Source organism: Taeniopygia guttata, chromosome 4 (assembly GCF_048771995.1).
Source record: "Taeniopygia guttata chromosome 4, bTaeGut7.mat, whole genome shotgun sequence".
Classification (NCBI taxonomy): Eukaryota; Metazoa; Chordata; class Aves; order Passeriformes; family Estrildidae; genus Taeniopygia; species Taeniopygia guttata.
In genome coordinates, this window is record NC_133028.1 from 2,787,454 (window position 1) to 2,813,755 (window position 26,302).

General features: G+C 57.6%; 4 protein-coding genes across 7 annotated transcripts in view; 2 read left to right on the forward strand and 2 right to left on the reverse strand.

The window, feature by feature from the left end:
- Positions 1-693: 693 nt before the first annotated feature.
- On the forward strand, positions 694-3,293 carry LOC121469847 (vasotocin-neurophysin VT). The gene is made up of 3 exons (XM_041715611.2): positions 694-885; positions 2,288-2,489; positions 3,051-3,293. Exons 1-3 carry the CDS (start codon positions 766-768, stop codon positions 3,215-3,217), a joined length of 489 nt encoding a protein of 162 aa, XP_041571545.2. The 5' UTR covers positions 694-765; the 3' UTR covers positions 3,218-3,293.
- Positions 3,294-5,907: 2,614 nt separating this feature from the next.
- On the forward strand, positions 5,908-7,807 carry LOC100220528 (neurophysin 1-like). Its single transcript, NM_001245318.1, is given in 3 exon segments — positions 5,908-6,056; positions 6,136-6,337; positions 7,638-7,807. Coding segments are annotated over 3 exon segments (372 nt in total). The 5' UTR covers positions 5,908-5,936; the 3' UTR covers positions 7,688-7,807.
- Positions 7,808-8,143: 336 nt separating this feature from the next.
- MRPS26 (mitochondrial ribosomal protein S26) lies at positions 8,144-11,631 on the reverse strand. Its single transcript, XM_041715610.2, has 4 exons — positions 11,320-11,631; positions 9,999-10,136; positions 8,965-9,088; positions 8,144-8,746 (listed from the first exon to the last, which is right to left on the reverse strand). The coding sequence occupies exons 1-4, from the start codon at positions 11,592-11,594 to the stop codon at positions 8,615-8,617; spliced, it is 669 nt and encodes a 222-aa protein (XP_041571544.2). The 5' UTR covers positions 11,595-11,631; the 3' UTR covers positions 8,144-8,614.
- Positions 11,632-18,091: 6,460 nt separating this feature from the next.
- The window catches only part of PTPRA (protein tyrosine phosphatase receptor type A), a 119,406-nt gene continuing 111,195 nt past the window's right edge, over positions 18,092-26,302 (reverse strand). For all 4 annotated transcript variants that reach the window (XM_041715615.2, XM_041715614.2, XM_072927889.1 and 1 more), the window contains 10 exons: positions 25,959-26,125; positions 25,115-25,250; positions 23,585-23,734; positions 23,385-23,478; positions 22,297-22,373; positions 20,912-21,046; positions 20,558-20,683; positions 19,470-19,621; positions 19,162-19,297; positions 18,092-18,449 (listed from right to left, as the gene is read on the reverse strand). In XM_041715615.2, the coding sequence (XP_041571549.2) occupies positions 18,375-18,449; positions 19,162-19,297; positions 19,470-19,621; positions 20,558-20,683; positions 20,912-21,046; positions 22,297-22,373; positions 23,385-23,478; positions 23,585-23,734; positions 25,115-25,250; positions 25,959-26,125 (1,248 nt within the window). In that variant the 3' untranslated portion in view covers positions 18,092-18,374. The remainder of the gene's footprint in view (positions 18,450-19,161; positions 19,298-19,469; positions 19,622-20,557; positions 20,684-20,911; positions 21,047-22,296; positions 22,374-23,384; positions 23,479-23,584; positions 23,735-25,114; positions 25,251-25,958; positions 26,126-26,302) is intronic.

Sequence of the window (26,302 nt, forward strand, 5' to 3'; positions counted from 1 at the left end):
AAACCAGCATCCCACAAAGCAGCATCCCTCCCCAAAGCAGCATCCCAAAAAGTAACATCCCTCCTCAAAGCAGCATCCCAAAAAGCAGCATCCCACCCTAAATCAGCATCCCAAAAAGCAGCATCCCACCCTAAACCAGCATCCCACAAAGCAGCATCCCACCCTAAATCAGCATCCCTGCCCAAACCAGCACCTCTCCCAAAATCTGCATCCTTCCAAACCAGCATCAATCCCAGCTGAGAATCCCCCAAATAAACAACTCTCTCTAAAGCAGCACCTTCCAAACCCTTATCCCTCCCCAAATCAGCATTGCTCCCAGAGCAGCATCCCTCTGAAACCAGCACCTCTCCCAAAATCCACATCCATCCTAAACCAGCATCACCCCCCAAACCTGCATCCTTCCCAAAACCACATCTGTCCCCAAACCCCCATCCCTCCCCAAACCAGCATCTCTCCCTGAACCCACCCCCAGCCCATCCACCCCAAGCACATCCCAGGGCCGGCCCGTGCCCCCCGGAGCACCCAAGGGTGGGATCCACCAGCCCTGAGTGCTGCCGCTCTGAATCATCTCAATTACAGATTTGCTTGGATGCGATTTGGGGAGAAAAAAAAAAAAAAGGAAAAACAACAGCAAAAAAAACAACCCAACCCATCCCTCTTCTTCCTCCTCCTCCTCCTCCCCTGGGAAGGGGTGATGGCAGCATAAATAGCAGCTCTCTCAGCACGGAGCAGCTTCCCCTGGCACGGCTGTGGGCACCCTGAGCCATGGCAGAGCCTTCGCTGCCCCTCTCCTTCCTCTGCCTCCTCGCCCTGTCCTCCGCCTGCTACATCCAGAACTGCCCCCGCGGCGGGAAGAGGGCACTGGCCGACGCTGCTCTCCGGCAGGTATGGGGGTTTTTGGGGTGTTTGGGGTGTTTTTGGGGTGTTTGGGGTGTTTGGGGTGCCGGGGACACGCGATGGGTGCTGGCGGAGCAGTGACAGCTCCAAAGTGCTGTTGGCACCTGGAGGAGAGGCTCAGGTTTGGACACAGCAGAGTGGGGAGGGCAGAGGGACAGGAGAGAGCGCGGAGAGGGGACAGGGAGGTCGTGGGGGCACGGGGGATACCCCAAAGCGGGGACACCCCAAAGCTGGGACACCCCAAAGCAGGGATACCCCAAAGAGGGGACACCCCAAAACGGGGACAGCCCAAAGAGAGGACACTCCAAAGCAGGGACACCCCAAAGAGGGGGTACCCCAAAGCAGGGACATCCCAAAGCACTGACACCCCAAAGAGAGGACACCCCAAAGCGGGGACACCCCAGAGGGGGGACACCTCAAAGTGGGGATACCCCAGAGCAGGGACACCCAAAAGCTGGGACACCCCAAAGCGGGGGCACCCCAAAGAGGGGACACCCCAAAGCGAGGACACCCCAAAGCAGGGACACCCCAAAGCAGGGACACCCCAAAGCGGGGACACCCCAAAGCAGGGACACCCCAAAGCTGGGACACCCAAAAGCAGGGACTTCCCAAAGCAGGGACACCCCAAAGAGGGGACACCCCAAAGCAGGGACACCCCAAAGCTGGGACACTCCAAAGCTGGGACACCCAAAAGCAGGGACTTCCCAAAGCAGGGACACCCCAAAGCAGGGATACCCCAAAGCGGGGACACCCCAAAGCTGGGGCACCCCAAAGAGAGGACACCCCAAAGAGGGGACACCCCAAAGCAGGGACACCTCAAAGCAGGGACACTCCAATGCAGGGATACCCCAAAGCTGGGACACCCCAAAGAGAGGACACCCCAAAGAGGGGACACCCCAAAGAGGGGACACCTCAAAGCAGGGACACCCCAAAGCTGGGACACCCCAAAGCTGGGACACCCCAAAGAGAGGACACCCAAAAGAGGGGACACCCCAAAGAGAGGACACCCCAAAGCAGGGACACCCCAAAGAGGGGACACCTCAAAGCTGGGACACCTCAAAGCTGGGAAACCCCAAAGCAGGGATACCCCAAAGTGAGGATAACCCAAAGCAGGGACACCACAAAGCAGGGATACTCCAAAGTAGGGACACCCCAAAGAGGGGACACCCCAAAGCTGGGACAACCCAAAGCAGGGACACCCCAAAGCGAGGACACAAGGTCATTGTCACTGGTGGCAGTGACCAGCGCTGGTGGCAGCGTGGCACCTCCAGGAGCGGGAAGACCGGAGCTCCTTTCTGTGCCCACCACGCGAATGCACGTTCGGGATACAAGGGGGTGCAAGAAGGATTTTTTTGGGGTGTGGGCACTGAGGCAGCTCCTTCCCTCACAGTGCATGCCCTGCGGCCCCGGCAACAGAGGGAACTGCTTCGGGCCTGGCATCTGCTGCGGATCCGAGCTGGGCTGCTACCTGGGCACGGCGGAGACGCGGCGCTGCGCCGAGGAGGATTTCCTGCCCTCGCCGTGCCAGGCCGGTGGGCAGCCCTGCGGTGCCGGGGGCCGCTGCGCCGCGCCCGGCATCTGCTGCAGCGCCGGTAACTCCCCCTGGCACCGGGAGGTTGGGGTGGGTGCGTGGGGAGAGTGGTGAGATGGAGAGAGGGAGGAGAAACTGAGGCGTGGAGTGGCAGCGGTGTTGGAGGTGGAGGTAATTTGGGGATGTTGGGTTCAGGGTGACTCTAAGGAAGGAATTTTTTCCTGTGAGGGTGCTGAGCCCTGGCACAGGTGCCCACAGAAGCTGTGGCTGCCCCTGGATCCCTGGAAGTGTCCAAGCCCAGATTGGATTGACATTGGCTGCTCATGCTTGGTTAGTTGGAAGTGTCCCTGCCATGGCAGGGGGTGGGACAAGATGTTCTTTGAAGGTCCCTTCCAACCCAAACCATTCTGATTCTAAGGGATTGGGCTCACAGCTCCTCCCTGACCCACCATGAGCTTTTTCCTGGCCAGCACAGCCTCCCTGATGTGCCAGAAAATCCAGGAGAGCCAAAACTGGAGCACAGACTGTGCTGACCACCCTGGCTGCCACCAACCCCTTCCCCCAGAGCCAAAACAACCCCCAAAGAACCTGTCCCATGGCCACCTTCTTCTCCCTGTGGCAGAGACGTGCGCCATGGACAGCGCCTGTCTGGACCAGGGCAGTGATGGCACTCAGGAGGCGGCGGAGGAGAAGAACCTGACAGTGCTGGATGGTTCAGCCGGAGATCTGCTCCTCAAGCTCATGCACTTGGCAAACCGGCAGCAGCAGGGCAAGCACCCCCTGCTCTGAGTCCCCCCAACCCTGACTGACCCCCCAACCTCGGCTCTGTACATAGGAGACCCAATAAAAGCCCTCGTGCACTGTGGTGGCCTCGTCCTGGGCACTGGGGGTGGCTCATGGGGGTTCCAGGGGATCTGCTGGGGTTCAGGATTGGGGTTTTGGAGGGGCTTCTGTCCCCAGAGCCCCACGGAGGTTCGGCTGGGCTGGGTGCAGGGTTTGGGTCCGTCCTTTTAATGCCCAGGGGAAGGAGCTCAGGCAGAGCTGGAGTTTGGGGTCTGGTCATCGAGTCCCACCCCAGAGCCCCAGGAGAATGGGGACAGCTGGGATGTGCCACCATCACGTTACCTCGTGGCCAAGCCCCTCTTTGGGGCAGATTCGGGGCCTCACTGCCTTCAGCATCTATGAAAAATGATAAAGAGTAAGGAAAAGCTTTTTCCATGGGAAAAGCACCCAAAATCCCTCAAGAGCAAAGAGGTTTGGGCTCCCCAAAGATCCCCTCCAGGGCTGGTCTCATCTTTCCCCATCCCCACCGGACACCGACGGGGAGGATCAGTCCCCATTATCCCACAGTCACCCCCAAAATTTGGGGCACCGTTATCCCAACCCTCTCCCGGCTCTCTTACCCCGCAGGGTCCTGCTCCGAGGTCTCTCCGGGCTGACTGGCCACGGCACAGGGGACAGCTCGTCCTTTATAGTGTCCCTGAGGGCGGTGGCACCTCCGGGGAGGTGGAGCTCCCTGGCACCGTCGGGATCCATCCTGCCCACGGCAGCTCCCGCAGGGGATGCAGGATCCATCCAGGACCTGCTGCCAACAGCCAGCATCCCGGGGAGGGGAGAGACCCCAAATCACCCCAAAATCATTGGGAAAGGGGTGACACCAGCATGGATGGGGGTCTCCAAGATGGGATGAGGGAATTGGGCTTTCAGCCCAGCTCTAGCACTCGGATTTTCCGAGATGTGGGATGTGAACCCCCAACATTCCTGCAGCACTGGCGATGTGTGGCTGATGAACACCTCAAAATCAGGCAAAAATCGAGTCCCTAAAAAACACCAGGGGCTGATAACTGGGGTTTTGCCCCACTTGTCTACCTGAGACACATCCTGCAGAGCTCTGGGCACCCCTGGGATGACAATTCCCTCCCTCCACGCTGTGCTGCAGCCGGAGCTGAGCTGCTGGGACAGCACACAGCAGGTGCTGAGCCCCATTTCCACCCCATTACTGTGGATCCCAGTGCCTGCCTTGTCCCCAGGGACTGGGACTGACCCCGAGTGGGTGACAGGGACCCGGCTGCCCTCGTGCCAGCCTTGCTAAGTGGTGGATTTTGAAGCAAGCCAGAGGGACAGGAAAAGGTCATGGCTGTCCGGCTCTGGGCTGCCTAATTCCCAATTAAGCCAGTGCAGGGTAATGATCTCAGTGGACGTCAAGTTTTGTCCCCAGCAGGGAAATTTATTCAAGCTGGGAAGCTCCTAATTGGGATAAGGAAGGCAAGGGGCCGAAGTGAGCAGGACCTTGGGTGGTTGCGTCAGCCTTCGGCCTCATCCTCGGCGCTGCTCCTCGGGGAGGAGGAGGGGCGGCTTTGTCTGCTGGTGGTGTGGCTCAGGACACCACACTGAACCCCTGCCTGCAGCTCCAAGGAGAAGCAGTGGGGAAATTTGGGATTTCAGGCCTTGGCTCAGGAGGTTGGGTGCTCTCAGGTGGCTTTGGAGCTGTTGGATGAAGGTGAGTGGGGATGGGTTGGGTGGCACTGTTCTCCCAGAGAGGGATAGCCCAGTGCTGAGCATCCCCCAAAGGCCAGGCAGGGATGGATGGAGAGGGCCAGCAAGGACATTCCCCACCCCAAACCCCATGGATGATCCCAGAGGTTATGGGATTGCTTTCTCCAACCCAAAGATAACTGAAGCCAAGGGAAGCACACACCCTTCTCACCCCAATCCTGGGGTTGACACATCCCACTTCATCCCTTCATCTCCATGCCAGAGGTGTTCCCAACGGGACACAGCACAGCTCAGCAGCCCAAAGTGGCTGCCAGAGGAGGGCACAGACTCCATGCACAACCTCCATATGTTCATCCAGCTCCATGCACAACCTCCATATGTTCATCCAGCTCCATGCACAACCTCCACACGTTCATCCAGCTCCATGCACAACCTCCATACGTTCATCCAGCTCCATCCACAACCTCTGTGTGTTCATCCAGCTCCATCCACAATTTCCACAGATTCATCCAGCTCCATGCACAACCTCCATATGTTCATCCAGCTCCATGCACAACCTCCATATGTTCATCCAGTTCCATCCTCAACCTCCATATGTTCATCCAGCTCCATCCACAATTTCCACAGATTCATCCAGCTCCATCCACAACCTCCATATGTTCATCCAGCTCCATCCACAACCTCCATATGTTCATCCAGCTCCATCCACAACCTCCATATGTTCATCCAGCTCCATGCACAACCTCTGTATGTTCATCCAGCTCCATCCACAAGCTCCACACGTTCCTGCCGCCGGACTCATCACGGAGGAGAAAACCAACACCTTGTCCTTGACCTCACGTCCTCGACCTCCAGCTATTAGCCGAGCCCTCCGCTGTGGGAAGCAATTCCTTGTGGTTTTTAAGGACCACGGGTGACGCCGGTGCCAGAATCCCTAAGTAGGAGCCAGGACTATAAATACAGGGCCAGTGCTTGGGATGAGCAGCCAAAATTCCCCCCCTGTCCTGCTACTATGTCCTGCAAGGCTCTGGTTCTCTGCCTCCTGGGGCTCCTGGCTCTCTCCTCCGCTTGCTACATCCAGAACTGCCCCATCGGGGGCAAACGCGCCGTGCTGGACATGGACATCAGGAAGGTGAGTCCTGGGGGGCTCAGAGCGCTCCCGACCCATCCTTCCCTTCTCCCAACCTTCTCCCCCTCTGCTCCCCGAGCAGTGCCTGCCCTGCGGTCCCCGGGACAAGGGTCGCTGCTTCGGGCCCAACATCTGCTGCGGGGAGGAGCTGGGCTGCTACATCGGCACCTCGGACACGCTGCGCTGCCAGGAGGAGAATTTCCTGCCCACCCCCTGCGAGTCGGGACGCAAAGCCTGCGGCTCCGGAGGGAGCTGCGCCGCCCCCGGCATCTGCTGCAGCACCGGTGAGGGTGGCACGGCACCCCGGGGTTCCTGCACGGAGGGAATTTGGGGTTCTTACAACAGTGGGAGAGGGGAGGATGCCCAAGGGATTGGCTCTGTCCCATCTGTGTGTCCATCCATCACCCTGACATCCAGACCCCTGTCCTGGGAGGGAAGAGGGAAGCAGACAGCAAACAAATTTTGGGGGCTGAGCAAGTGCAGGAGCCACATCCCCTCTCCTGTTCTCTGTTTTTCTCAAAATCCCATCCTCATCCTTAAATTAAACTACCAGAGATGCTGCTAGAAATCCTGGGAAGCATCCAGAGAACGGAGTGAGCACAAGCTCGTCAAACCCCACTGCTGGGGGGGATCTCTGGGGGCTGTTTCAGGGGGTCTCTGAATGTTTGGGGGATTTCTGGGAGCAGTGGTTTTGGGGGTTCCCTGGGAGCTGGTTCAGGGATCTCTGGGGGCTGTTTTGGAGGTCCCTAGGGGCTGTTTTAGGGATTTTTGGGGGTTATTTTGGGGGCTCCCTGTGGGCTGGTTCAGGAATCTCTGGGAGCTGTTTTGGGGGTCCCTGGGGGCTGTTTTAGGGATCTCTGGGGGTTATTTTGGGGGTCCTCTGTGGGCTGGTTCAGGGATCTCTGGGAGCTGTTTTGGGGGTCCCTGGCGGCTGTTTTAGAGATCTCTGGGGGTTATTTTGGGGGTCCTCTGTGGGCTGGTTCAGGGATCTCTGGGGGCTGTTTTGGGGGTCCCTGGCGGCTGTTTTAGAGATCTCTGGGGGTTATTTTGGGGGTCCTCTGTGGGCTGGTTCAGGGATCTCTGGGAGCTGTTTTGGGGGTCCCTGGGGACTGTTTCAGGGATCTCTGGGGGCTGTTTTGGGGGTCCCTGGGGGCTGTTTTAGAGATTTTTGGGGGTTATTTTGGGGGCTCCCTGGGGCTGGTTCAGGGATCTCTGGGAGCTGTTTTGGGGGTCCCTGGGGGCTGTTTTAGGGATCTCTGGGGGTTATTTTGGGGGTTCCCTGTGGGCTGTTTCAGGGATCTCTGGGGGCTGTTTTGGGGGTCCCTGTGGGCTGTTTTAGAGATTTTTGGGGGTTATTTTGGGGGTTCCCTGTGGGCTGGTTCAGGGATCTCTGGGAGCTGTTTCAGGGATCTCTGGGGGCTGTTTTGGGCATCCCTGGAGGCTGTTTTGGGGGTTCCCTGGGAGCTGGTTCAGAGGGTCCCTGAGGACTGTTTCAGGGATCTCTGGGGCCCGTTTTGGGGGGTCCCTGGGGGTCTGGTGGGTGCTGTCTGGTTTCACCCCACACTCCCCCCTCTCTCCCCTCAGAGGGCTGTGGCACTGACTCATCCTGTGACCAGGAGATGCTGTTTGTGTAGCCCACCCGGGAGAGAATCCACAGGACCCTGCTTCCATCGCTGTCCCAGCCCCAGGCTGTGACTCAGACTGAAGTGATGAGCTTAATTAGAAATAAAACTTGGACAGAAAAACAACCCAGACAGAAGTCTGTGGGTTTTGTGTGCTCGCCTGGTTGAGGTACAGTGTCGGGAGAAGATACTTTTAGGGGAAAGTGGAGGTAAAAAAGTGAGGGTTTTAGGTCAATTAAATGAGGGAGGGAGGGAAGGAGGGAGAGGGACCTACAGACCATGGCTGAACCACAGCAAACTCCAGGCTCAACACTGAGCAGCCCAAAACCAGAAGTTTTAGCACAAAGCTGACAGCCTGCAAGACCCCAACAACCCAGTTGTCTTTACAATTTTATATACACCTTCAGTTTCAGGTGATTAATAAATTAAGCTTGAAGGGAGGAATAAGGAGACAGCAGAAATCCTGGATCATTCAGACATATTTTCTTATTCAGCCACACCAAGGGATGCGGAAAGGACGGTTTAAAGTGTGAAATCAGGATTACAATTAACTCCTTCCCTCAATAGCATAAAAAGGGAAGGTCAGTTGTTTCCTACAAGTTCATTCAGCCCTTGTTTGCCTTTGGAAGCATCCAGAGGAGCTGACAGCGAGCTCAGAGCCAGGCTGTGCCTTGGGACCGCTCCTGCTCCTCCCACATGCTGTGTGTGAAGGCAGGAGGGATCCAAACACGTGGGAGGTGGGATCACAGGCACAGCAACAGCGCTGAGCCAGGCTGCTGGAGCCTCCAAGTTTCCCCTCACCCCCTTTGGAGGCAGCACAGCCAGACCCGTGGCTTTTCTCCAGCACTTCTGTGGCCAGTTTACACGTTCAGAGAAAGGATCTGTGTTTTTTGGGGGGCTCTGGACACAAGCCAGGCTGGGAGCCCCATGCCAGGGCTGCTATGACAGCACCGTGCGCTTGACGATCCGCCCGTCCTTGTCGATGGCGAAGTTGTAGTTCCGTGGGTTGTCCAGGCACTCCTCGATCCGTGCCTCCAGGTTCTCGGGGGTGATGAAGTTTTTGGCTTCCTCCTGAAGCAAAGGACAAGGATTATCCCCCTCAGGATTATCCCACCCCGTTCCCAGAGCTCTGGCTCAAGCTCTCTCCCATCCACGCGCTGTCAACACCCCTGCAAGGTGCCGAGGCTTGTGTCTGAAAAATCTGTGGAAAACAAGCCCACGGTTTCCACATGGCTCCCTGGCAGGGAATTCTGGCAGCCTGCTTCCCAGGAGGCACCAGCTGCTTTTACCTGCAGCTGGAGAACCTCCTTCTCCTTCTCCTCCAGGAAAGCCTCCATTTTCCTGGCCTGTTTCTCTGCAATCTCCAACTTCCTTCTCTTCTGCTCCTCCTCTTCTTTCCTGAGTCTCTCCTCTCTGCCAGAAAGGAAAATCTGATGGATGAGGTGACACATCCACCCCCAGGAGAGCAGGAGGCTGCCCAGAGCACCCTGACTTGGCCCTCAGCAGCAAAAGGTACAGGAACCACGACAGCTGCACAGGCAGATTTCTTTAAAAAGGTCAGGATTTCCCAGAATCACAGAATCAATTAGGGTGGAAAAGGCTTTGTCCTCTTGTCCTCTGGAAGCAGATCCTGACCCATGCTGGCTGCAGCCTCCTGTCAGGACTTGTGGAGAGTGACAATGTCTCCCTTGAGCCTCCTTTTGCCCAGGCTGAGCCCCCCAAGCTGTGCTGGTTCCAGACCCTTCCCCAGCTTTGCTGCCTTTCCCTGGACACATTCCAGCAGCTCTGAGTCCTCCCTGAACTGGGGGGCCCAGAACTGGACACAGCACTCAAGGTGTGGCCCCACCAGTGCTGAGTGCAGTGGAAGAATCCCTTCCCTGCTCCTGCTGGCCACACCATTCCTGATTCATTGGCCTTCTGGGCCATGTGGGCACACAGCTGGCTGGTGTCCATCCAGCCTGCTGTCCATCAGTCCCTGCAGGTCCCTTTCTGCCTGGCTGCTGTCCCCAGCCTGTAGCTCTGCAGGGGTTGTTGTGCAGGACCCCAGGCTTGGTCTCAGCCCCTGGATCCAGCCTGGCCGGGTCCGTGCTGCCCTGCAGCAGAGCCACACTCACACCCAGCTCCTTCATCTGCAGGGCCCCACCTCCTCATGCAGATATCAGCAAAGACACCACACAGGGCTGTGCCCCACCCCTGGGGACACCTCTGGTGGCTGGGTGTGACCATCCCCTGTTCCTAACCCGGGAATGACCCTGCCCAAGCTTCTCTGTACACACCAGGCCAGGCACTCAGTGGGCTCGGCTCTGCAGTCCCCCGTGCTGACCTGCGGGCCCTCTGCCGCGCGTTCTGCTCCTCGTTCCAGGCCATCAGCCGCCGGTGCTCCTCCAGCTCCTCCGCGGAGCCGCCGGCAGCCAGGCGCTCCTCCCGCTGCCTCTGCAGCACCTCGGCCCTGAACTCCGCCCTACGGGAGCAGCGGAGGGCGCTGAGCTCCGGCCCGGGGTGTGAGCACAGCGGGTTCTGCCCGGGCTGCCCCACAGCGGGGCCAGCCCCAGCCCCACAGTGCTCCCAGCCCCAGCACCCTGCCCCACAGCAAAGCCAGCCCCAGCACCCTGCCCCACAGTGCTCCCAGCCCCACAGTGCTCCCAGCACCCTGCCCCACAGTGCTCCCAGCCCCAGCACCCTGCCCCACAGTGCTCCCAGCCCCACAGCGCTCCCAGCCCCACCACCCTCACTCTTCCCTGCCCCTCCCCAGTCCAAACCCATCCCCTTTCCCACCCCCAGCACCCCAGACCCACCTGCCCCTGTTACAAACTGCCCCACACCCCAGCCCTGCCCCTCACAGCCACAGGCCCGACACTTCCCTGCCCCACAGCCCCACAGCCATCCTCAGACCCCACAGCCAGTCCCACACCCCTCTCCTGTTCCACCTCAGCCCCCCAGAGCTTCATTCAGCCTCCAACCCCACACCCAGAGCCGCCCCCGACCTTCCCCTGCCCCACGGCAGCCTCGCAGCCCCACTGCTGTCTCCCTGCCCCACAGCCAGTCCCTTACCCAGCCCAGTCAGCCCCTAGAAACCCCACACTCAGCCCCTTAACCCTCCGCTGCCCCACAGCCAGTCCCTTACCCAGCCCCAGAGCCACCCCGGCCCTCCTCAGCCCCACAACCACCCCAGCCCCATAAACAGTCCCAGCCCTCCTCAGCCTCACAGCCACCCCAGCTCCACAGCCATCCCAGCCCCACAACCACCCCCAGCCCTCCTCAGCCCCACAGCCATCCCAGCCCCACAACCACCCCCAGCCCTCCTCAGCCCCACAACCACCCCAGCCCCACAACCACCCCCAACCCTCCTCAGCCCCACAACCACCCCCAACCCTCCTCAGCCCCACAACCACCCCCAACCCTCCTCAGCCCCACAACCACCCCCAGCCCTCCTCAGCCCCACAACCACCCACAGCCCCACAACTACCCACAGCCCCATAACCAGTCTCAGCCCCATAACCACCCCCAGCCCCATAAACACCCTCAGCCCTCCTCAGCCCCACAGCCACCCCAGCCCAAGCCGTGTCCGACCCTCCCCTGCCCCACACAAGCTCCGCGGCCCCCCCAGCCCAGCCGGGCCCCACATGCCCGTGCCGTGCCGGTACCGGAGGGCGCTGAGCACCAGCCGGTGCTGCCGGTACCGCTCCAGCACCACCAGCAGCTCCTCGGGGTCCACGGGCGGCGGCAGCTTCACCCGGCCCGCCTTGGACTTGGCGGGGGGATCGTGCCGGGTCTTGCGGCCCCGCACCGGCACTGCCCGCGGGGCCCAGGCGGGGCAGAGCCCCGGGCCGAGCCCCGGGCCGAGCCCCGGGCCCAGCGCGGGCGGCAGGGCCGGGAGCGGGACGGGCCCCGGGCGGCAGCGCCTCAGCGCCCGCAACATGGCGGCGCGGGGGAGACACGGCGCGGAGTGACGTCACAGCCGCGCCGCGGGGAGCGGGGCAGGATGGGAAATGGAGTCCGGGAGGGGAGCGGGGCATGATGGGAAATGGAGTCCGGGAGGGGAGCGGGGCACGGACATGGACAGGGACACCCGTGGGGCAGGGACAGGGACACCTGTGGGACAGGGACAGGGACAGACAGGGAACAGGGACACCCGTGGGGCAGGGACAGGGACACCCGTGGGGCAGGGACAGGGACACCCGTGGGGCAGGGACACACGTGGGGCAGGGACAGGGACACCCGTGGGACAGGGACAGGGACAGCCAGGGACACGGACAGGGACAGCCAGGGACATGGACACCCGTGGGGCAGGGACAGGGACAGCCAGGGACATGGACACACGTGGGGCAGGGACAGGGACACCCGTGGGACAGGGACAGGGACAGCCAGGGGATAGGGACACACGTGGGGCAGGGACAGCCAGGGGACAGAGAGACCCGTGGGGCAGGGAAAGGGACAGCCAGGGGACACTGACACCCGTGGGGCAGGGACAGGGACAGCCAGGGACACGGACACCCGTGGGGAAGGGACAGGGACAGCCAGGGACACGGACACACGTGGGGCAGGGACAGGGACACCCGTGGGGACAGGGACAGCCAGAGGACACGGACACCCGTGGGGCAGGGACAGAGACAGCCAGGGGACAGAGACACCCGTGGGGAAGGGACAGGGACACCCGTGGGACAGGGACAGGGACAGCCAGGGGACAGGGACAGGGACAGCCAGGGGACAGAGACACCCGTGGGTCAGGGACAGGGACACCCGTGGGGCAGGGACAGGGACAGGGACAGCCAGAGGACACGGACACCCGTGGGGAAGGGACAGGGACAGCCAGGGACACAGACACCGACGGGGACAGGGACACCCTATACGGGACAGGAACACCCGTGGGACACGGACATCTGTGGGGCAAGGGACACTCTACACGGGACAGGGACACCCGTGGGACACGACACCCCAAAACCGGCCACCCGGGGACACGAATTCCCGCCCCCTGGACCCCAAGGAACGCGACACCCCCCATGGGACACGGCATCGCATCCCCAAGGGACACCCCTGTCCCCGTGGGCACACATACCACCCCTCCGGCAGCCCACGCAGCCCCACGCGAGCCCCCCTCCATCACCATCAGTGCGCACAGATCCCCCCAGCCCCTTTATTCCCCGTGGGGGGGTCCCGGCTCGATCCCGCGGGGGTCGGCGGCTCCGCTCAGGGGCGCAGCGCGGGCGGCTGCGGGAGAGGGGCGGGGGGGATCGGTCAGTCCCGTTCCCCGGGACCCCCGAGATCGGTCAGCCCCTCTCCAGGGACCCCCGGGATCGGTCAGTCCCGTTCCCCGGGACCCCCGGGATGGGTCAGCCCCGCTCCCCAAGACCCCCGGGATGGGTCAGCCCCGTTCCCCGGGACCTCCGAGATCTGTCAGTCCCGTTCCCCGGGACCCCCGGGATGGGTCAGCCCCGTTCCCCGGGACCCCCGGGATGGGTCAGCCCCACTCCCCGGGACCCCCGGGATGGGTCAGTCCCGTTCCCCGGGACCCCTTCCTCCCCAAGACCCCCGGGATGGGTTAGCCCCATTCTCCGGGACCCCCGGGATCGCTCAGTCCCGTTCCCCGGGACCCCCGGGATGGGTCAGCCCCATTCTCCGGGACCCCCGGGATGGGTCAGTCCCGTTCCCCGGGACCCCCGGGATGGGTCAGTCCCGTTCCCCGGGACCCCCGGGATGGGTCAGTCCCGTTCCCCGGGACCCCCGGGATGGGTCAGTCCCTCTCCAGGGACCCCCGGGATGGGTCAGCCCCACTCCCCAAGACCCCCGGGATGGGTCAGTCCCTCCCCAAGACCCCCGGGATGGGTCAGCCCCGTTCCCCGGGACCCCCGGGATGGGTCAGCCCCGTTCCCCGGGACCCCTTCCCCCCAAGTCCCCCGGGATGGGTCAGCCCCGTTCCCCGGGACCCCCGGGACCCCCCAGCCCCATTCCCGGGGATCCCCCCGGGACCCCCCAGCCCCGTTCCCGCTCACCGGCAGCGGCTCCTCCCGCCGGAGGGGACACGGGAGGGGACGGCAGCGCCCGAGAGGGGACGGGACCTGCGGGAGAAGGGGGAAAAAAACCGGGAAAAAAACCGGGAAAAAAACCCCAAAAAACCCGGGATGGGAGCGAATCACCCCGCGGGAAAAGGGGATCGATCATTTGGGGGGAAGGATAATTCAGGGAGGGGGATAATTTGGGGGGATTATAGCTCGTGGGGGTGATAAATCTGCATAATTCAGGGAGGGGGATAATTTGGGATTATAGCCCCTGAAGGTGATAAATCCGGATAATTGAGGGAGTGGGATAATTTGGGATTATAGCCCGTGGGGGTGATAAATCCGGATAATTGAGAGAGGGTGATAATTTGGGATTATAGTTTGTGGGGGTGATAAATCTGGATAATTCAGGGAGCAGGATAATTTGGGATTATGGCCCCTGGGGGTGATAAATCCACATAATTGAGGGAGTGGGATAATTTGGGGTGATTATAGTCCGTGGGGGTGATAAACCCGAAGTGGGGTTTAACCCGGGGCAGGGATAAACCCAAAATCTCTAATCGAGGGAGGGGTTTATATAACCAGGGGCATGGAGGGGGAGGGGGGGGACACAAACCATGGGCAGGGGGACAGAACCGGGACGGGGAATGACCCCAGGAGGGACGGGAATGACCTGGAGGGGGTGACCCGGGGGGGACACCCTACCTGGAGGTTGGTGGGGGTCCGCAGGTCCCGTTTGCCCCCCGGGTACCATCCGTGGGACCAGTGCTGGCCCCGGGCACGGGGCAGGGCACAGCTCAGCAGCAGCAGCGCCAGCAGCAGCAGCGACCCGCGGGGTGCCATGGCCGGGGGGCTGCGGGAGGGTTGAGCACCCGTGGGTGCTGCCTTGGGGTGGTTTGGGTCCGGCAGAACCTCAGGGGTTGAGTGGGGGGATGGAGATCCAGAAGGGATGAGAACCCCTGGGTGATGCTGGGGTGGGTTTGGGATGGGGATCCAGAAGGGATGAGCACCCCTGGGTGGTGCTGGGGTGGGTTTGGGATGGAGATCCAAAGGGGATGACCCAGCACCACTTTGGGGTGGGTTTAGGATTCAGATCCAGAGGGGATGAGCACCCCTGGGTGATGCTGGGATGGGTTTGGGATGGGGATCCAGAAGGGATGAGCACCCCTGGGTGGTGCTGGGGTGGGTTTAGGATGCAGAAGCTGGAGGGGATGACCCAGCATCACTTTGGGGTAGGTTTAGGATTCAGATCCAGAAGGGATGAGCACCCCTGGGTGATGCTGGGATGGGTTTGGGATGGGGATCCAGAAGGGATGAGCACCCCTGGGTGATGCTGGGGTGAGTTTGGGATGCAGATCCAGAGCGGATAAAGACCCCTGGGTAGTGCTGGGATGAGTTTGGGATGCAGATCCAGAGGGGATGAGCACCCCTGGGTGGTGCTGGGTTGGGTTTGGGATGGGGATCCAGAAGGGATGAGCACCCCTGGGTGGTGCTGGGGTGGGTTTGGGATGCAGATCCAGAGGGGATAAAGATCCCTGGGTGGTGCTGGGATGGGTTTGGGATGCAGATCCAGGGAGGATGAGCACCCCTGGGTGGTGCTGGGGTGGGTTTGGGATGGGGATCCAGAAGGGATAAAGACCCCTGGGTAGTGCTGGGTAGTTTGGGATGGGGATGAGCACCCCTGGGTGGTGCTGGGGTGGGTTTGGGATGCAGATCCAGAGGGGATGACCCAGCATCACTTTGGGGTGGGTTTAGGATTCAGATCCAGAGGGGATGAGCACCCCTGGGTGGTGCTGGGGTGGGTTTGGGATGCAGATCCAGAGGGGATAACCCAGAATCACTTTGGGGTGGGTTTGGGATGGAGATCCAGAGGGGATGAGCACCCTTGGGTGGTGCTGGGGTGGGTTTGGGATGCAGATCCAGAGGGGATGAGCACCCCTGGGTGGTGCTGGGGTGGGTTTGGGATGGGGATCCAGAAGGGATGAGCACCCCTGGGTGGTGCTGGGGTGGGTTTGGGATGCAGATCCAAAGGAGATGACCCAGCACCACTTTGGGGTGGGTTTAGGATGCAGATCCAGAGGGGATGAGCACCTCTGGGTGCTCTTTGGGGCTGGAGAAACCGGAGGGGCTCAGCACCCCGGGGTGCTGCTGGGGTTTGGATCCAGCATGGATATTCCCCCCACCCCCCATTGGGGTCTGATTTGGGGCAAACAGGACCCCCCACCCCCCAGCCCGGGCCCAGCCTCACCTGGGGGGTGCCGGTGGTGGCGGTGGTGGCGGTGGCAGTGCCGGTGGTGGCAGTGCCGGTGGCTATTTGAAGGGCTCGGTGACAGTGACGTCGGCCTGGCCACCGCTCCCACGGGGGACCGTGACCTCGCTGACGGCGTCGTGCCAGTGTCCAGAGCCTCCTTCCCCCCAAATCCCCCTGGCACTGCCCTCAGACACCTTTTTGGGGTCTCAGCCCCCCCAGAACAGGCTCATTGTCCCATTTCCCGGCAGATGGATCCACATTGTCCCCCTGCAGCTCCAGGGATGCTCTTGTTGAAAGGAGATGAACAAATTCCCCGTGCCTCAGTTTCCCTACCCCATCCCAGCCCTCATTTCCTCAGTTCAAATTTGTCACCCCCAAATTGGGGCTGGATGCTGGCAATGGCCATGGAGCCCAAAGCTCCCAGCTGGAGGGATGTGGCAGAGCTTGGGAAGGGGATTTAGGCAGGATCTGGCCCTGAGTATCTCCAGCAGCTGCTCATCTCTCTGATATTTGCAGTTGGATGCAGGATGGGGTCAGGGCAGATGCTGTGGCAAAAGCTCAAGGCAGCTGCTGGCACCCCAAAATTTCCCCAAGCCCTCAGAGATCCTGGGAATGATGGAAAAAAAGGGGGAAAATCTCATTAACAGCCCCAGGAAGCAGCCAGCACCCACTGGGCAGGATGGAGGGACTTGTTGGGTGTTCCTCAGTGGAGCACCCGTGGGCACAAATGAAGCCCCCCTGTTTGAGGAGGGTCCCCATTTCTTTGGGGTCACCACATTTATTTCTGAGTGTGACTGATAGCCTTGCCCCCAAACCTCCAAAATGTAGGAGCTGGAGTTTATTAGCAATGGGGTGATGTTGGAGTGGAGCTGATGGCAGTATTAAAGCAATTTTGGGGGTGTTGTGGGTGGCTGAGGGTGTCCCCTTGCCTGTGTGCCTCCACTGAATCCCCCTGTGAATCCTGCCTGGATGGAAAAACTGAAAAAACTCGGATACTCTGACTCATGGGCTGCTTTTACCCAGAATTTCCCAGATTTCAACCTCATATTCTGAGCTCAGGACATCCCTGTCAATATTCCTGGGCCCTGCCACCCACCCTGTGCTCCTCCCCATCACTGTTTGGAGCGTCCAGAGAAATCCTTGGGGTGAAGCCTCTGCTCCAAACCAGTTCTCCCAGTGCCTGCAGTGGGGATGGAGCTCCCCCCATATTAACCTGTTTTTTTTTTCCTAATATACAAGTGCTGCACCCCTGGTCCTCAGGATATTTCTTGACTCTTTGGGTTCTTCTTGAAAGAGAGCAGGTCTGGAGTAGGGATTTGGGAGAAATTCTTCCCTGTGAGGGTGGGGAGGCCCTGGGATGGATTTCCCAGAGAAGTTGTGGCTGCCCCTGGATCCCTGGAGTGTCCAAGGCCAGGTTGGATGGGGCTTGGAGCCACCTGGGATGGTGGAAGATGTCCCTGCCCATGGCAGGGGGTGGGATTGGATATTCCATGAGATCCCTTCCTCCCCAAACCATTCCCTCATTGTGGGATCTCTCAGGATGTCAGGAAAAATAATCTGACAATTCCTCCAGCACTGGGGATGGAGCTCACCTGGCACAAAGAGCAGCAGCAAAGTGGCAGTGAGGCCACCGTGATCACCCCCAGCTCAGGGCCACAAATCCACCTCCAAACAAACACACAGACCTTGCCTTCAGGGAGCAAAAATCCTTTTGTTTGTCTGGGGTTTTCTTTTTTTGGGGTCGAAATCCCAACATTTGGGTGCTGCTGTGTGGCAATTACAGTTTCCAAACCAGCAGTACATGGTGGCCTGACCCTGAGAGAGGAAAGTTTGTAGCTTTTGGTACAAAAATGAGGATATTTATATATAAACACACACACAGAATGAGCTTTTTTTTTTTTTTTTTTCTCTCATTTTTTTTTTAAGAGCTGACCAGCAGAAAAATGTGAAACCATTTCCCTGCAGGTTTGGAAAAGCTTGTGCTGGTGGGGGGTTGTGGTAGGGTGGGTTTGGGTTTTCAGATGAGATCCAGGATATCTTTCTTTCCTTTTTTTTTTTTTTTTTAAAAAGGCTTTACTCCCTCAAAAAAAAAAAAAAAAAAAAAAAAAAGATTTACAAACAAAATAACAGCCTGTATCAACTCTCCAGAAGAGAGATGGTATGACAATATTAATCCAAACATCACGCTATTTAATTCCCCAATAAAACATTGGAAAAAAAGGAGCCAACAGTATCTGCACTAACACTTTGCTACATATAAAATCTCCAGCTAATATGAAGCTTATGGTACCAACCTCTAAAACAGTTAAGATATATACACATAGGTTTTTTTTTTTTGTTTGGGGGGGTATATTAACAAACAGAATATTACAAAATATTAAAGAAGGCAACTCTTCTGTCATTTGTTTTGGGGAGGGTGGGTGTGGATTTGTTTTGTTCCTGTTTTTTCTCTTCACTTGAAGTTGGCGTAGTCTGAGAAGGCGTCGATGTATTCCTGCACCACCTTGTAGCAGAATTCATACTGTTCCTGTGGGATTTGGGAGAGAACGGTGTCAGAGCAGGAAAATCCACACCTGAGACACCACCTCATGCTTGCTCAGGTGTCCAGAGCAGGTCCCACCTCCCCGTGACCCCCAAACCCGTGCTGGGGTACTCATGGCAAAAGAAACTCTGACTTCTCCTCTGCTCTGCGAGGTTCTGCTTGGGTCCCAAAAGACTTTTCTTCTAAAACCCTGAGCAAACTCCTCTTGCAAGGCCTCACCCAGCCCCACCTGCCCCAACCCTACCAGTGTGCAGGGTGGTTCCACAGCCACTCCAGGACACTTTTCCAGGTGTTTCAGCCCATTAATGTATGGACTGTGGCTGAGGATATCTCCAAGGAGGTTCCTACAACTTCTGTCAGTGCTTAGAGGGCACTTGATGCCATAACAAGAGGAAGGGGAGACAGCTCCCAGCCCACCTTCACGGATCACGGATCTTAGAATGGTTTGGGTTGCAAGGAACCTTAAGGATGACCTTGTTCCACCCCCCTGCCACAGGCAGGGACACCTTCCACTGTCCCAGATCGCTCCAAGCCCCATCCAGCCTGGCCTTGGGCACTTCCAGGGATGATGAACCCACATCTTCCCTCACTCCCTCTTTCATGGAGAGCAAAAACCCTTGAATCAAAGAGGTTGTTGCTCAACACTGAGCCCCCAGCACATCCTTGCTGAGGATCTGGTGGGGCAGGAGGCACCTACCAGTGTCTGCACCATGTGTGGCCTCTGTAGTCTCAAACTCTTGACAGTCTGAAAGACATCGAGGATCGCCTCTGCCTTCACCCTCTCCAGGACAGTGCTCAGCGCACAGAAGGTGCCCGTTCTTCCCGCTCCAGCACTGGCAAAGAGAAACCAGGGGGTGAGGGAAAAACCCTGCTGCCTTTGCCCACAGGACAATCCACAGGTGGGAAGAGCTGGAGAACAGGAGGAGCCAGCCCTGCCCCAGCCTCTCCCAGTTTACCCACTTTGGGATCCTGACCATCTCCCCAGCTGCTCCAGGCAGGCTTTACCTGCAGTGCACAGTGATGGGGTGGTTGCCAGACTGCTGCTGCTGCTTCTGCACCGCTGCAATGATGTTGATCATCCCCTTCCCATCCCCGGGGATCCCGACCTCTGGCCAGCCGTGGAAGTGGAACTGCCGGATCTGTCGGCTCTTGTTTTCCTGCGGGGAGGGCACAGCTCCAGGTCAGGCAGCTGCTGAGAGATCTGCACCAAGGAACCCACGGGCTGACAACCCCTGGAGGAAAGCTGCTTGTGGAGGAGTGTGGGAATCCAGGGCTTCCCTCTGGCTGCCCTGGCACCCTGGCAGGGGTCAGGAACCCCCCTGGACAGAGCCCCAGAGACACTGTCTGTGATCTCTGTCCATGGAAAAGAGTTTTCAATCTTACAGGATCAATTGCCAGCTCTGAGTGTTTGATATGAGTAATAATTAAGTGTGGCACAGGTGCAAAAGTAAAATTTTAGGTTTCTAGATTAGGGGTCCAAAGGGGACAAGATGGAGGAAATTGGGTGTGCCTTGTCCTTTTTCTCCTTCTTCATGCCCTCCATGTTTCACTGTGGTGTTGGCATTTTTCTGTTGGTTTAGGCTGGGGACACACTGTTCAACGTAGGTGACAGATATTGGCACGTTATTGTAAATCCAGCACAGGTAGTTTCTGGTATTTAATGTTTGTACCATCCCACTGAGGGCAGAGCCCCACACGCTGCCCTGCAGGACAGAGCTGCGGCAGGGCAGCAGAACATGTTAGAGATAAACAGAATAAACAACCTTGAAACCAGCACAGACCAATTATGGCTTCTGCTTTGGCAGTGGGGCAGAAAGACAGAGACTTTCTACAATCTTGGAATCATCAATACCACAGATTCCAACAGAGGAGTGGCAAGGATTGGGGAAGAGTGGGGAATGGGGAGCAGGAGGGAGGATTGGTGGTGAGGGCAGCAGAGCAGAGGGAATGGTGGAGGAACGAGCAGCAGGACAGGGATGCAGGGATAAAAACCCTTTGGGACACTGGGGAGCTCATGGAGCTGAGGGAACACCAGCAGGGGCTGATGGCAGTGAAACCCAGGAGCAGCCAGAGGTCCCAGGAGGAGCTCTTACCCTGGTGTTGGTCACCAGCAGGTCCCGCACCGTGTAGCTCTCACACTCCTCCTCTTTCTTCAGCTCCACCGTGATGTCTCCGTAGGACACGGAGCCGTCGGACGGCCAGTACTGGGCACACTTCTCCTGAGGAAGCATCACAGGAGGCCACAGGGTGAGCACCCTGTGTTTTTTCCCAGGGGTTTGGATAGAAGAATCTCCTGGCAGCTGCCCAGCACCAGGGTGGGATCCCACAGACTTCACAAACTCCCAGAATCACAGACGGGTTTGGGGCTGGAAGGGACCTTAAGGGTCATCCCATTCCAAACTCCTGCTGTTCATTTATTTATTGTCTCCCTCATCCCAGGAGCTTACCTGGCCTCTCTCCTCCAGCTCTGTCAGCATCACTATGGAGCAGGATTTCCACTCCCAGATCATCCTCCAGAAGTCCTCTATCGTGTGCTGCAGAGGCCCCTGGCTGGCGATGTAGGAATCCTTCTGGCGATAACCCTGGAATTTGGGAACAGGCTCAGTGGACCAGCAGGAGGAATCCCTTGGACACGGCTGGTCTACCAAGCTCAGTTCAATTTTGGGAGGATTATCTCCCCTACACACACCTGGCTTTATCCATTTGGGTTTCCAGCACACCTAAGCAATATTGCAAGCTCTGAATGCTGGAGCAGAGCTTTGCCTCAGCTCCAATACTCTAGGAATGATTTTTATTTGGGATTTTTTGAAGAAGCAAGCAAAACTAAATGGCACTAGGTGACCTTTAAGGTCCCTTCCAGCCCAGACCATCCTGTGGTCTGTGAAAACCAGCAGGAAGGCTGGATGACTCTGGCTCTTCCACAGCCACAAAGAGTTTTTGTTTCCAAACCCCTCTGACTCCCCTGTGCCCTCCCTGCAGACTGTGACTGCAGATGCTTCGTCATTTGGAGTTTGTCATTTAAGCAAAGTGCAGCAGAGGCAGGAAATTGAATCCTCAGCCCAAATTGCTTACGTGCCACGGAAGCTTTCTGATCTGGATGCACAACAAGGCAGCTGCTCCTGGCTGCTCCTGCAGCCACAGCAAAGGAGATTTCAGGGAGCAATTAATTAAGGATGTTAGAACTGGGAATAAACTGGTTTTAGTGGGTAAACCCAGTGATTGCCTTTTTTTTGGGGGAAAAAAAAAAAAAAGCCTTGTGTCATTAGCAGATGAAAACAGGAATTGGGCTGGAAAAGAACAGGGTCTGACTTGGCCAGCACTGGCATCACTGCACGGAGATCAATACTCATCTGAGATGTCTCCCTGGAGTGAGGACAGCACTTAACCTCCCTGCCCCTCCTCCTGCTGCCACCCAGACAGGTGTAATGGGATTGACCTGGCTCCTCTCCAAGGTTTTGGGATCCTTTATTGCTCCCTGATCAAATCTGGGGGATGTTTTCTGACCAAATGACCACTGCCATGTTATTTCCATGGATATATTTCCGTGGATCCTTTCTCCACAGCCATCAGCAGAGCCCAAAGGGGCAGAAGTGAGCCCAGGATTTGGAGGCTCTGCTCAGGCTCCAGCTCCCCTCTCCCACAAGGAGCTGGATGTACCTGGGGGTTTATTGGAGAAAGAAACCAGCACCAGGCGGTGACACAAAGCAAAGCCACATGGAGGCAGCTGTACAAAACCCATGAAAGGAGTGTTTGGGATAAATTCTTCCCAAAGGAAGCAGCATGAGGTGGTTTCCACTGGGAGAAGATGGAAAGAAGATTGGAGAAGACTCACATCAATGAAGGAAGCGTTCACATAGTCTGTGTTCTCTTCCCCTCTCTTCACTGGAATGATTACTCGGTTGAACTCATCTGGAACAGAACAAAATCACCTGAGATTTGGGATAATCTGCATGACCTTTAGCTGAGGAGTCACCAAGCCCCAAGTGGGAGACAGAGATGAGGGAAGAGGAGCAGAGTGCACCTGGCTGGGACAAGGACAGTCAGCTCCACCCTCTGCCATGCCCTGGTTTGGGGCAGAGGAAGGGGATGCTGAGCTCTCCAGGGAAAGGACCTGCTCAGCACTGGGATCCCTTCCCCTTGGGGCAGAGCAGAAACCAGCAGAGAGGGTCACACAGGGCTGGTTGCCCATCTGTGTCCAGAGAAAATCTGAGTATCTTCAGGCACGGAGACTCCACAGCCTCCTTGGACAACCTGTGTCAGCACCTGGTGACCCCCAGAGCCAAAAGGTGTTCCCTGATGTTCAGAGGGACCCTCCTGTGGTCAGTGTGTGCCCACAGCCCCTTGTGCTGTCCCTGGCCACCCCTGCCAAGAGCCTGGCTCTGTGCTCTCTGCACCCTCCCTGCAGGTGCTGATGGACAGGGATGAGGCCCCCAGAGCCTTCTCCTCTCCAGGCTGAGCATCCCAGCTCTCCCAGCCCTTCCTGGGAGCAGAGATGCTCCAGCCCCCTCCCTGGGCTCTCCCCACTCTGTCCTTGTCCCTCTTGTGCTGGGGAGGCAGAGCTGGACCCAGAGCTCAGGTGTGGCCTCAGCAGTGCTGAGCAGAGGGGCAGGATCCCCTCCCTGGACCTGCTGGAAGTGTTTTGTCCCACACAGCCCAGGCCACCAGTGTCCCTTTTGTCACAAGGGCACTTTGCTGCCTCAGGCTCAGGCTGCAGGCTGTCAGGACCCCCAGGTCCTTTCCTGGCAGCTGCTTTTCCACCCAGCTGGGTGACCCCAGTCCAGCCTGGTGCCTGGGCTTGTCCCTCCCCAGGGGCAGGACTTTCCCCTTCTCCTTGAACACCACAAGGTCCCTTTTTGTCCCATTTCTCCAGCCCAATTCCTGTCCCCACACCCACCGGACACTCAGCCAAACCAGCCTTACATGGAATTATCTGAAGCACCCTGTTCTTCTTCATGTTGGCTGGCAAATTGCCCGTTCTCATCTTGTCATTCTGGATTTTGATTGAAGTGAGCTTCTGCAGGGCAAGGAGCAAAGCAGAGGGGAGTTTCAGAGCCACCCAGTGCCAGGTGATCCCTGCACCGTCCCAGCAGCTCCTCCAGGACCACAGCCACGCTGCTCACCTTGAACTCCTCTTCCAGCCCGTTGCTGCTGGTCCCTGGCACTTTGTTGTAGATTTTCTGGAGGTGGATCTCCAAGGAGGTCACCTCCAGCTCCGTGTCACCGTAGAGATAGTGCTCCAGAAGTGCTTGGTATATGAACACATACTGCATCTGCAGGGGTGCAGGGAGGAGGAAGGAGTAAAAGGAAGTCTGAGTCTCTCTGAAATCTTTTTTAAAATTGGTCTCGCTGCTGAGAACTACACCTCACCCTCTAGCCATAAAAGTTACTTTGCTTTTTTTCCCCCCATATTCCATGCCCAGTGAGCACATGCTGGGTGCCAACCCATCACCTCTCTGAAACTCCAGAAAAGTGAGTGACAACCTTCCTGCCACCACATGGGGACTGTTTCTTTATTAACCACACCGAGCAAAGCAGATGTGACACAACATGTTCTCCAAACCTCGAGAAAAGGAGGCTCAGGGAATCTTCTGGCTCCACAAGATTCCCTGACAGGAGGGGGCATCCAGGGGGCAGGATGAGAGGGAATGGCCTCAAGCTGTGCCAGGGGAGGGTCAGGTGGGATACTGAATACATTTCCTCATGGAAAGAAGAAATTGCCCAGGGTTGTGGTGGAATCCCCATCCCTGGAGGGGTTTAAAAGCCGTGTGGATGTGGCACTTGGGGACATGGGTCAGGGGTGGCCTTGGCAGTGCTGAGGGAATGGTTGGACTCTATTTTAAGGATCACTGCTGCTATGGGTAATAAACATAATTCGTGCAATTTTTTGTATGGAATATATAATGTTAAATACTTGTTAGATTATACTCGTTTGTACTAGCCTGCCCTCCCCCCCTCCCACTTTTTCCCCTCTGAGACTGGGTATATGTTAGAAATTAATTTACAAATAAGAAAGTATGGTTCTCTAAGAGATGGGCCATGTCTGGAAAGCCACAGGAGACCCCAGGTGCTGATCATCACCTATAAATGACCCGAGATGGATATCTTGGAAATCTCTGGACAAATATATGTAAATGCAGCGTTCCTGTAAATTTCATCACGGGATTCAACAACTCCAGACACTAAATTATTCTCCCTCATCTCCAAAAAAGAAAATCTTATTAACATATAGACTCTGAGTAAAAGAAAAGACTGATTGCAGAAATCATGGCCTCAGGCGGAATTTTCCCTATAAAAACCACTTGTGCCAAAATAGAAGTGTGTGGGCACGGAGGAAAACCTCTCCTTGTTGCACACCCAGGGCTGACCCCGGGCTCAACACTGTTTTTTTTTTCCGTGGCTAGTTGAATAAAATTTGACCGCAAATAAAACTATTTTTGTTTTTAATTTAGCTGAATACACCTTCGTTTATAACAACTGCCAACCTAAATGATTTAACGATTTGACAAAGGGAATTCAAAGGAGCAGGACCCCGTGAAGGACTCATTGATGCAGCATCACCCTAAAAAAAGGAGGGATGGCACTCCAGCCTGGCAGGGGCTGTGGGTGGGGGAAGGAAAGGCGTGCCCGGGGCAGGGCAGCAGCACACTCACATCTGTCTGTACCATCTGGCAGCGCTGGGCGCGGATGCGGCTGACGAAGCCGTACACGTCCACCTTCCTCTCCGTGTGCATCATGTCCAGCATGGCGTCGATGACGATGAAAGTGCCCGTGCGGCCCACCCCGGCGCTGCGGGACAAGGGTTCAGGGGAGCTCTGGGAAGGGATTCTGCCCTACGAGGGTGGGCAGGCCCTAAAATGGATTTCCCAGAGAAGCTGTGGTTGCCCCTTGGATTCCTGGAAGTGCCCAATCCCAGGCTGGACAGGGCTTGAGCAGCCTGGGGTGGTGGGAGGTGTCCCTGCCCACACCAGGGGGTTGGACTGGATTGTCTTCATGACCAGCAGACATGAAGGGAAGACAAAGCTCTTGGAATCAGCTGCTTCCCAAGAAGGCAAGAAAAATGAACTTGGGATGGTGCAAATGTGACCATCGCAATGTGGAAGCCCCTGTGGCCACCCCAGGGCTGCTGCTGTGTCTGACACCACTCCAGGTGAGGCCAATCTCCTTGGCCCTTACTCCAGGCAATCTGGCAGCTCAGTACTGCCTTCTCCCAAAGAGGGATGTTATCTCCTCATGCCAGGGCAGTGGAGAGCCAAGGGAGAGCCACCAGTGCTCATCTTGGCTCACTCAGCATCCAGCCAACCCAAATGACCCCTCCAGATGAGCTGTAACACCCTAACATCGCTGATTCCAAGAACTTCCTTCAATTAATTATTTTTTTGCACATCCCCATTTAACACAGGAAAGTCAAACAAAGATAATGAAAAATAAAAAATTTCCTTTTAAGCAGGAGATGTTTTCCAGGTGACCCAGAGGCTGGCTGTGAGCAGGACTCACCTGCAGTGCACCACTATGGCTCCTGCATACTGGGGATTGCAGGTCTTCACCTTCTTCAGGAATTTCAGCATCCCAATGGGGGTGAAGGGCACCCCGAAGTCGGGCCAGCTGGTGAAGTGGAACTGGGTCACCAGGCGCTGAGGCTTCTTGTTTGTGACATCTCCCACCTGCAGGGGAAAGGAGGACTCAGGTTAAGGAGAGATACTCAGGTTTCCCTTCTTCCCTCAAAATGAAGGGAGAGAGGGAGCTGCAGACCTGAGATGGGGCTGGATGGCTTTAGAAGCAGCATCTGCAGCTGAAAGGGCATGGACTCAGGCTCTGGGACAAATCAGTCTCTGAAAATG

Coding starts and splice junctions, on each gene's coding strand:
- MRPS26 (XM_041715610.2), bottom strand. CDS start 11,594: ATGTTGCGGGCGCTGAGGCGCTGCCGCCCGGGGCCCGTCCCGCTCCCG. Junction 10,137..11,319: donor CTGGTGCTCAGCGCCCTCCG/GTACCGGCACGG, acceptor CTGCTCCCGTAG/GGCGGAGTTCAGGGCCGAGG. Junction 9,089..9,998: donor GCGCGGCAGAGGGCCCGCAG/GTCAGCACGGGG, acceptor CCTTTCTGGCAG/AGAGGAGAGACTCAGGAAAG.
- LOC121469847 (XM_041715611.2), top strand. CDS start 766: ATGGCAGAGCCTTCGCTGCCCCTCTCCTTCCTCTGCCTCCTCGCCCTG. Junction 886..2,287: donor CCGACGCTGCTCTCCGGCAG/GTATGGGGGTTT, acceptor CTTCCCTCACAG/TGCATGCCCTGCGGCCCCGG. Junction 2,490..3,050: donor CGGCATCTGCTGCAGCGCCG/GTAACTCCCCCT, acceptor TCCCTGTGGCAG/AGACGTGCGCCATGGACAGC.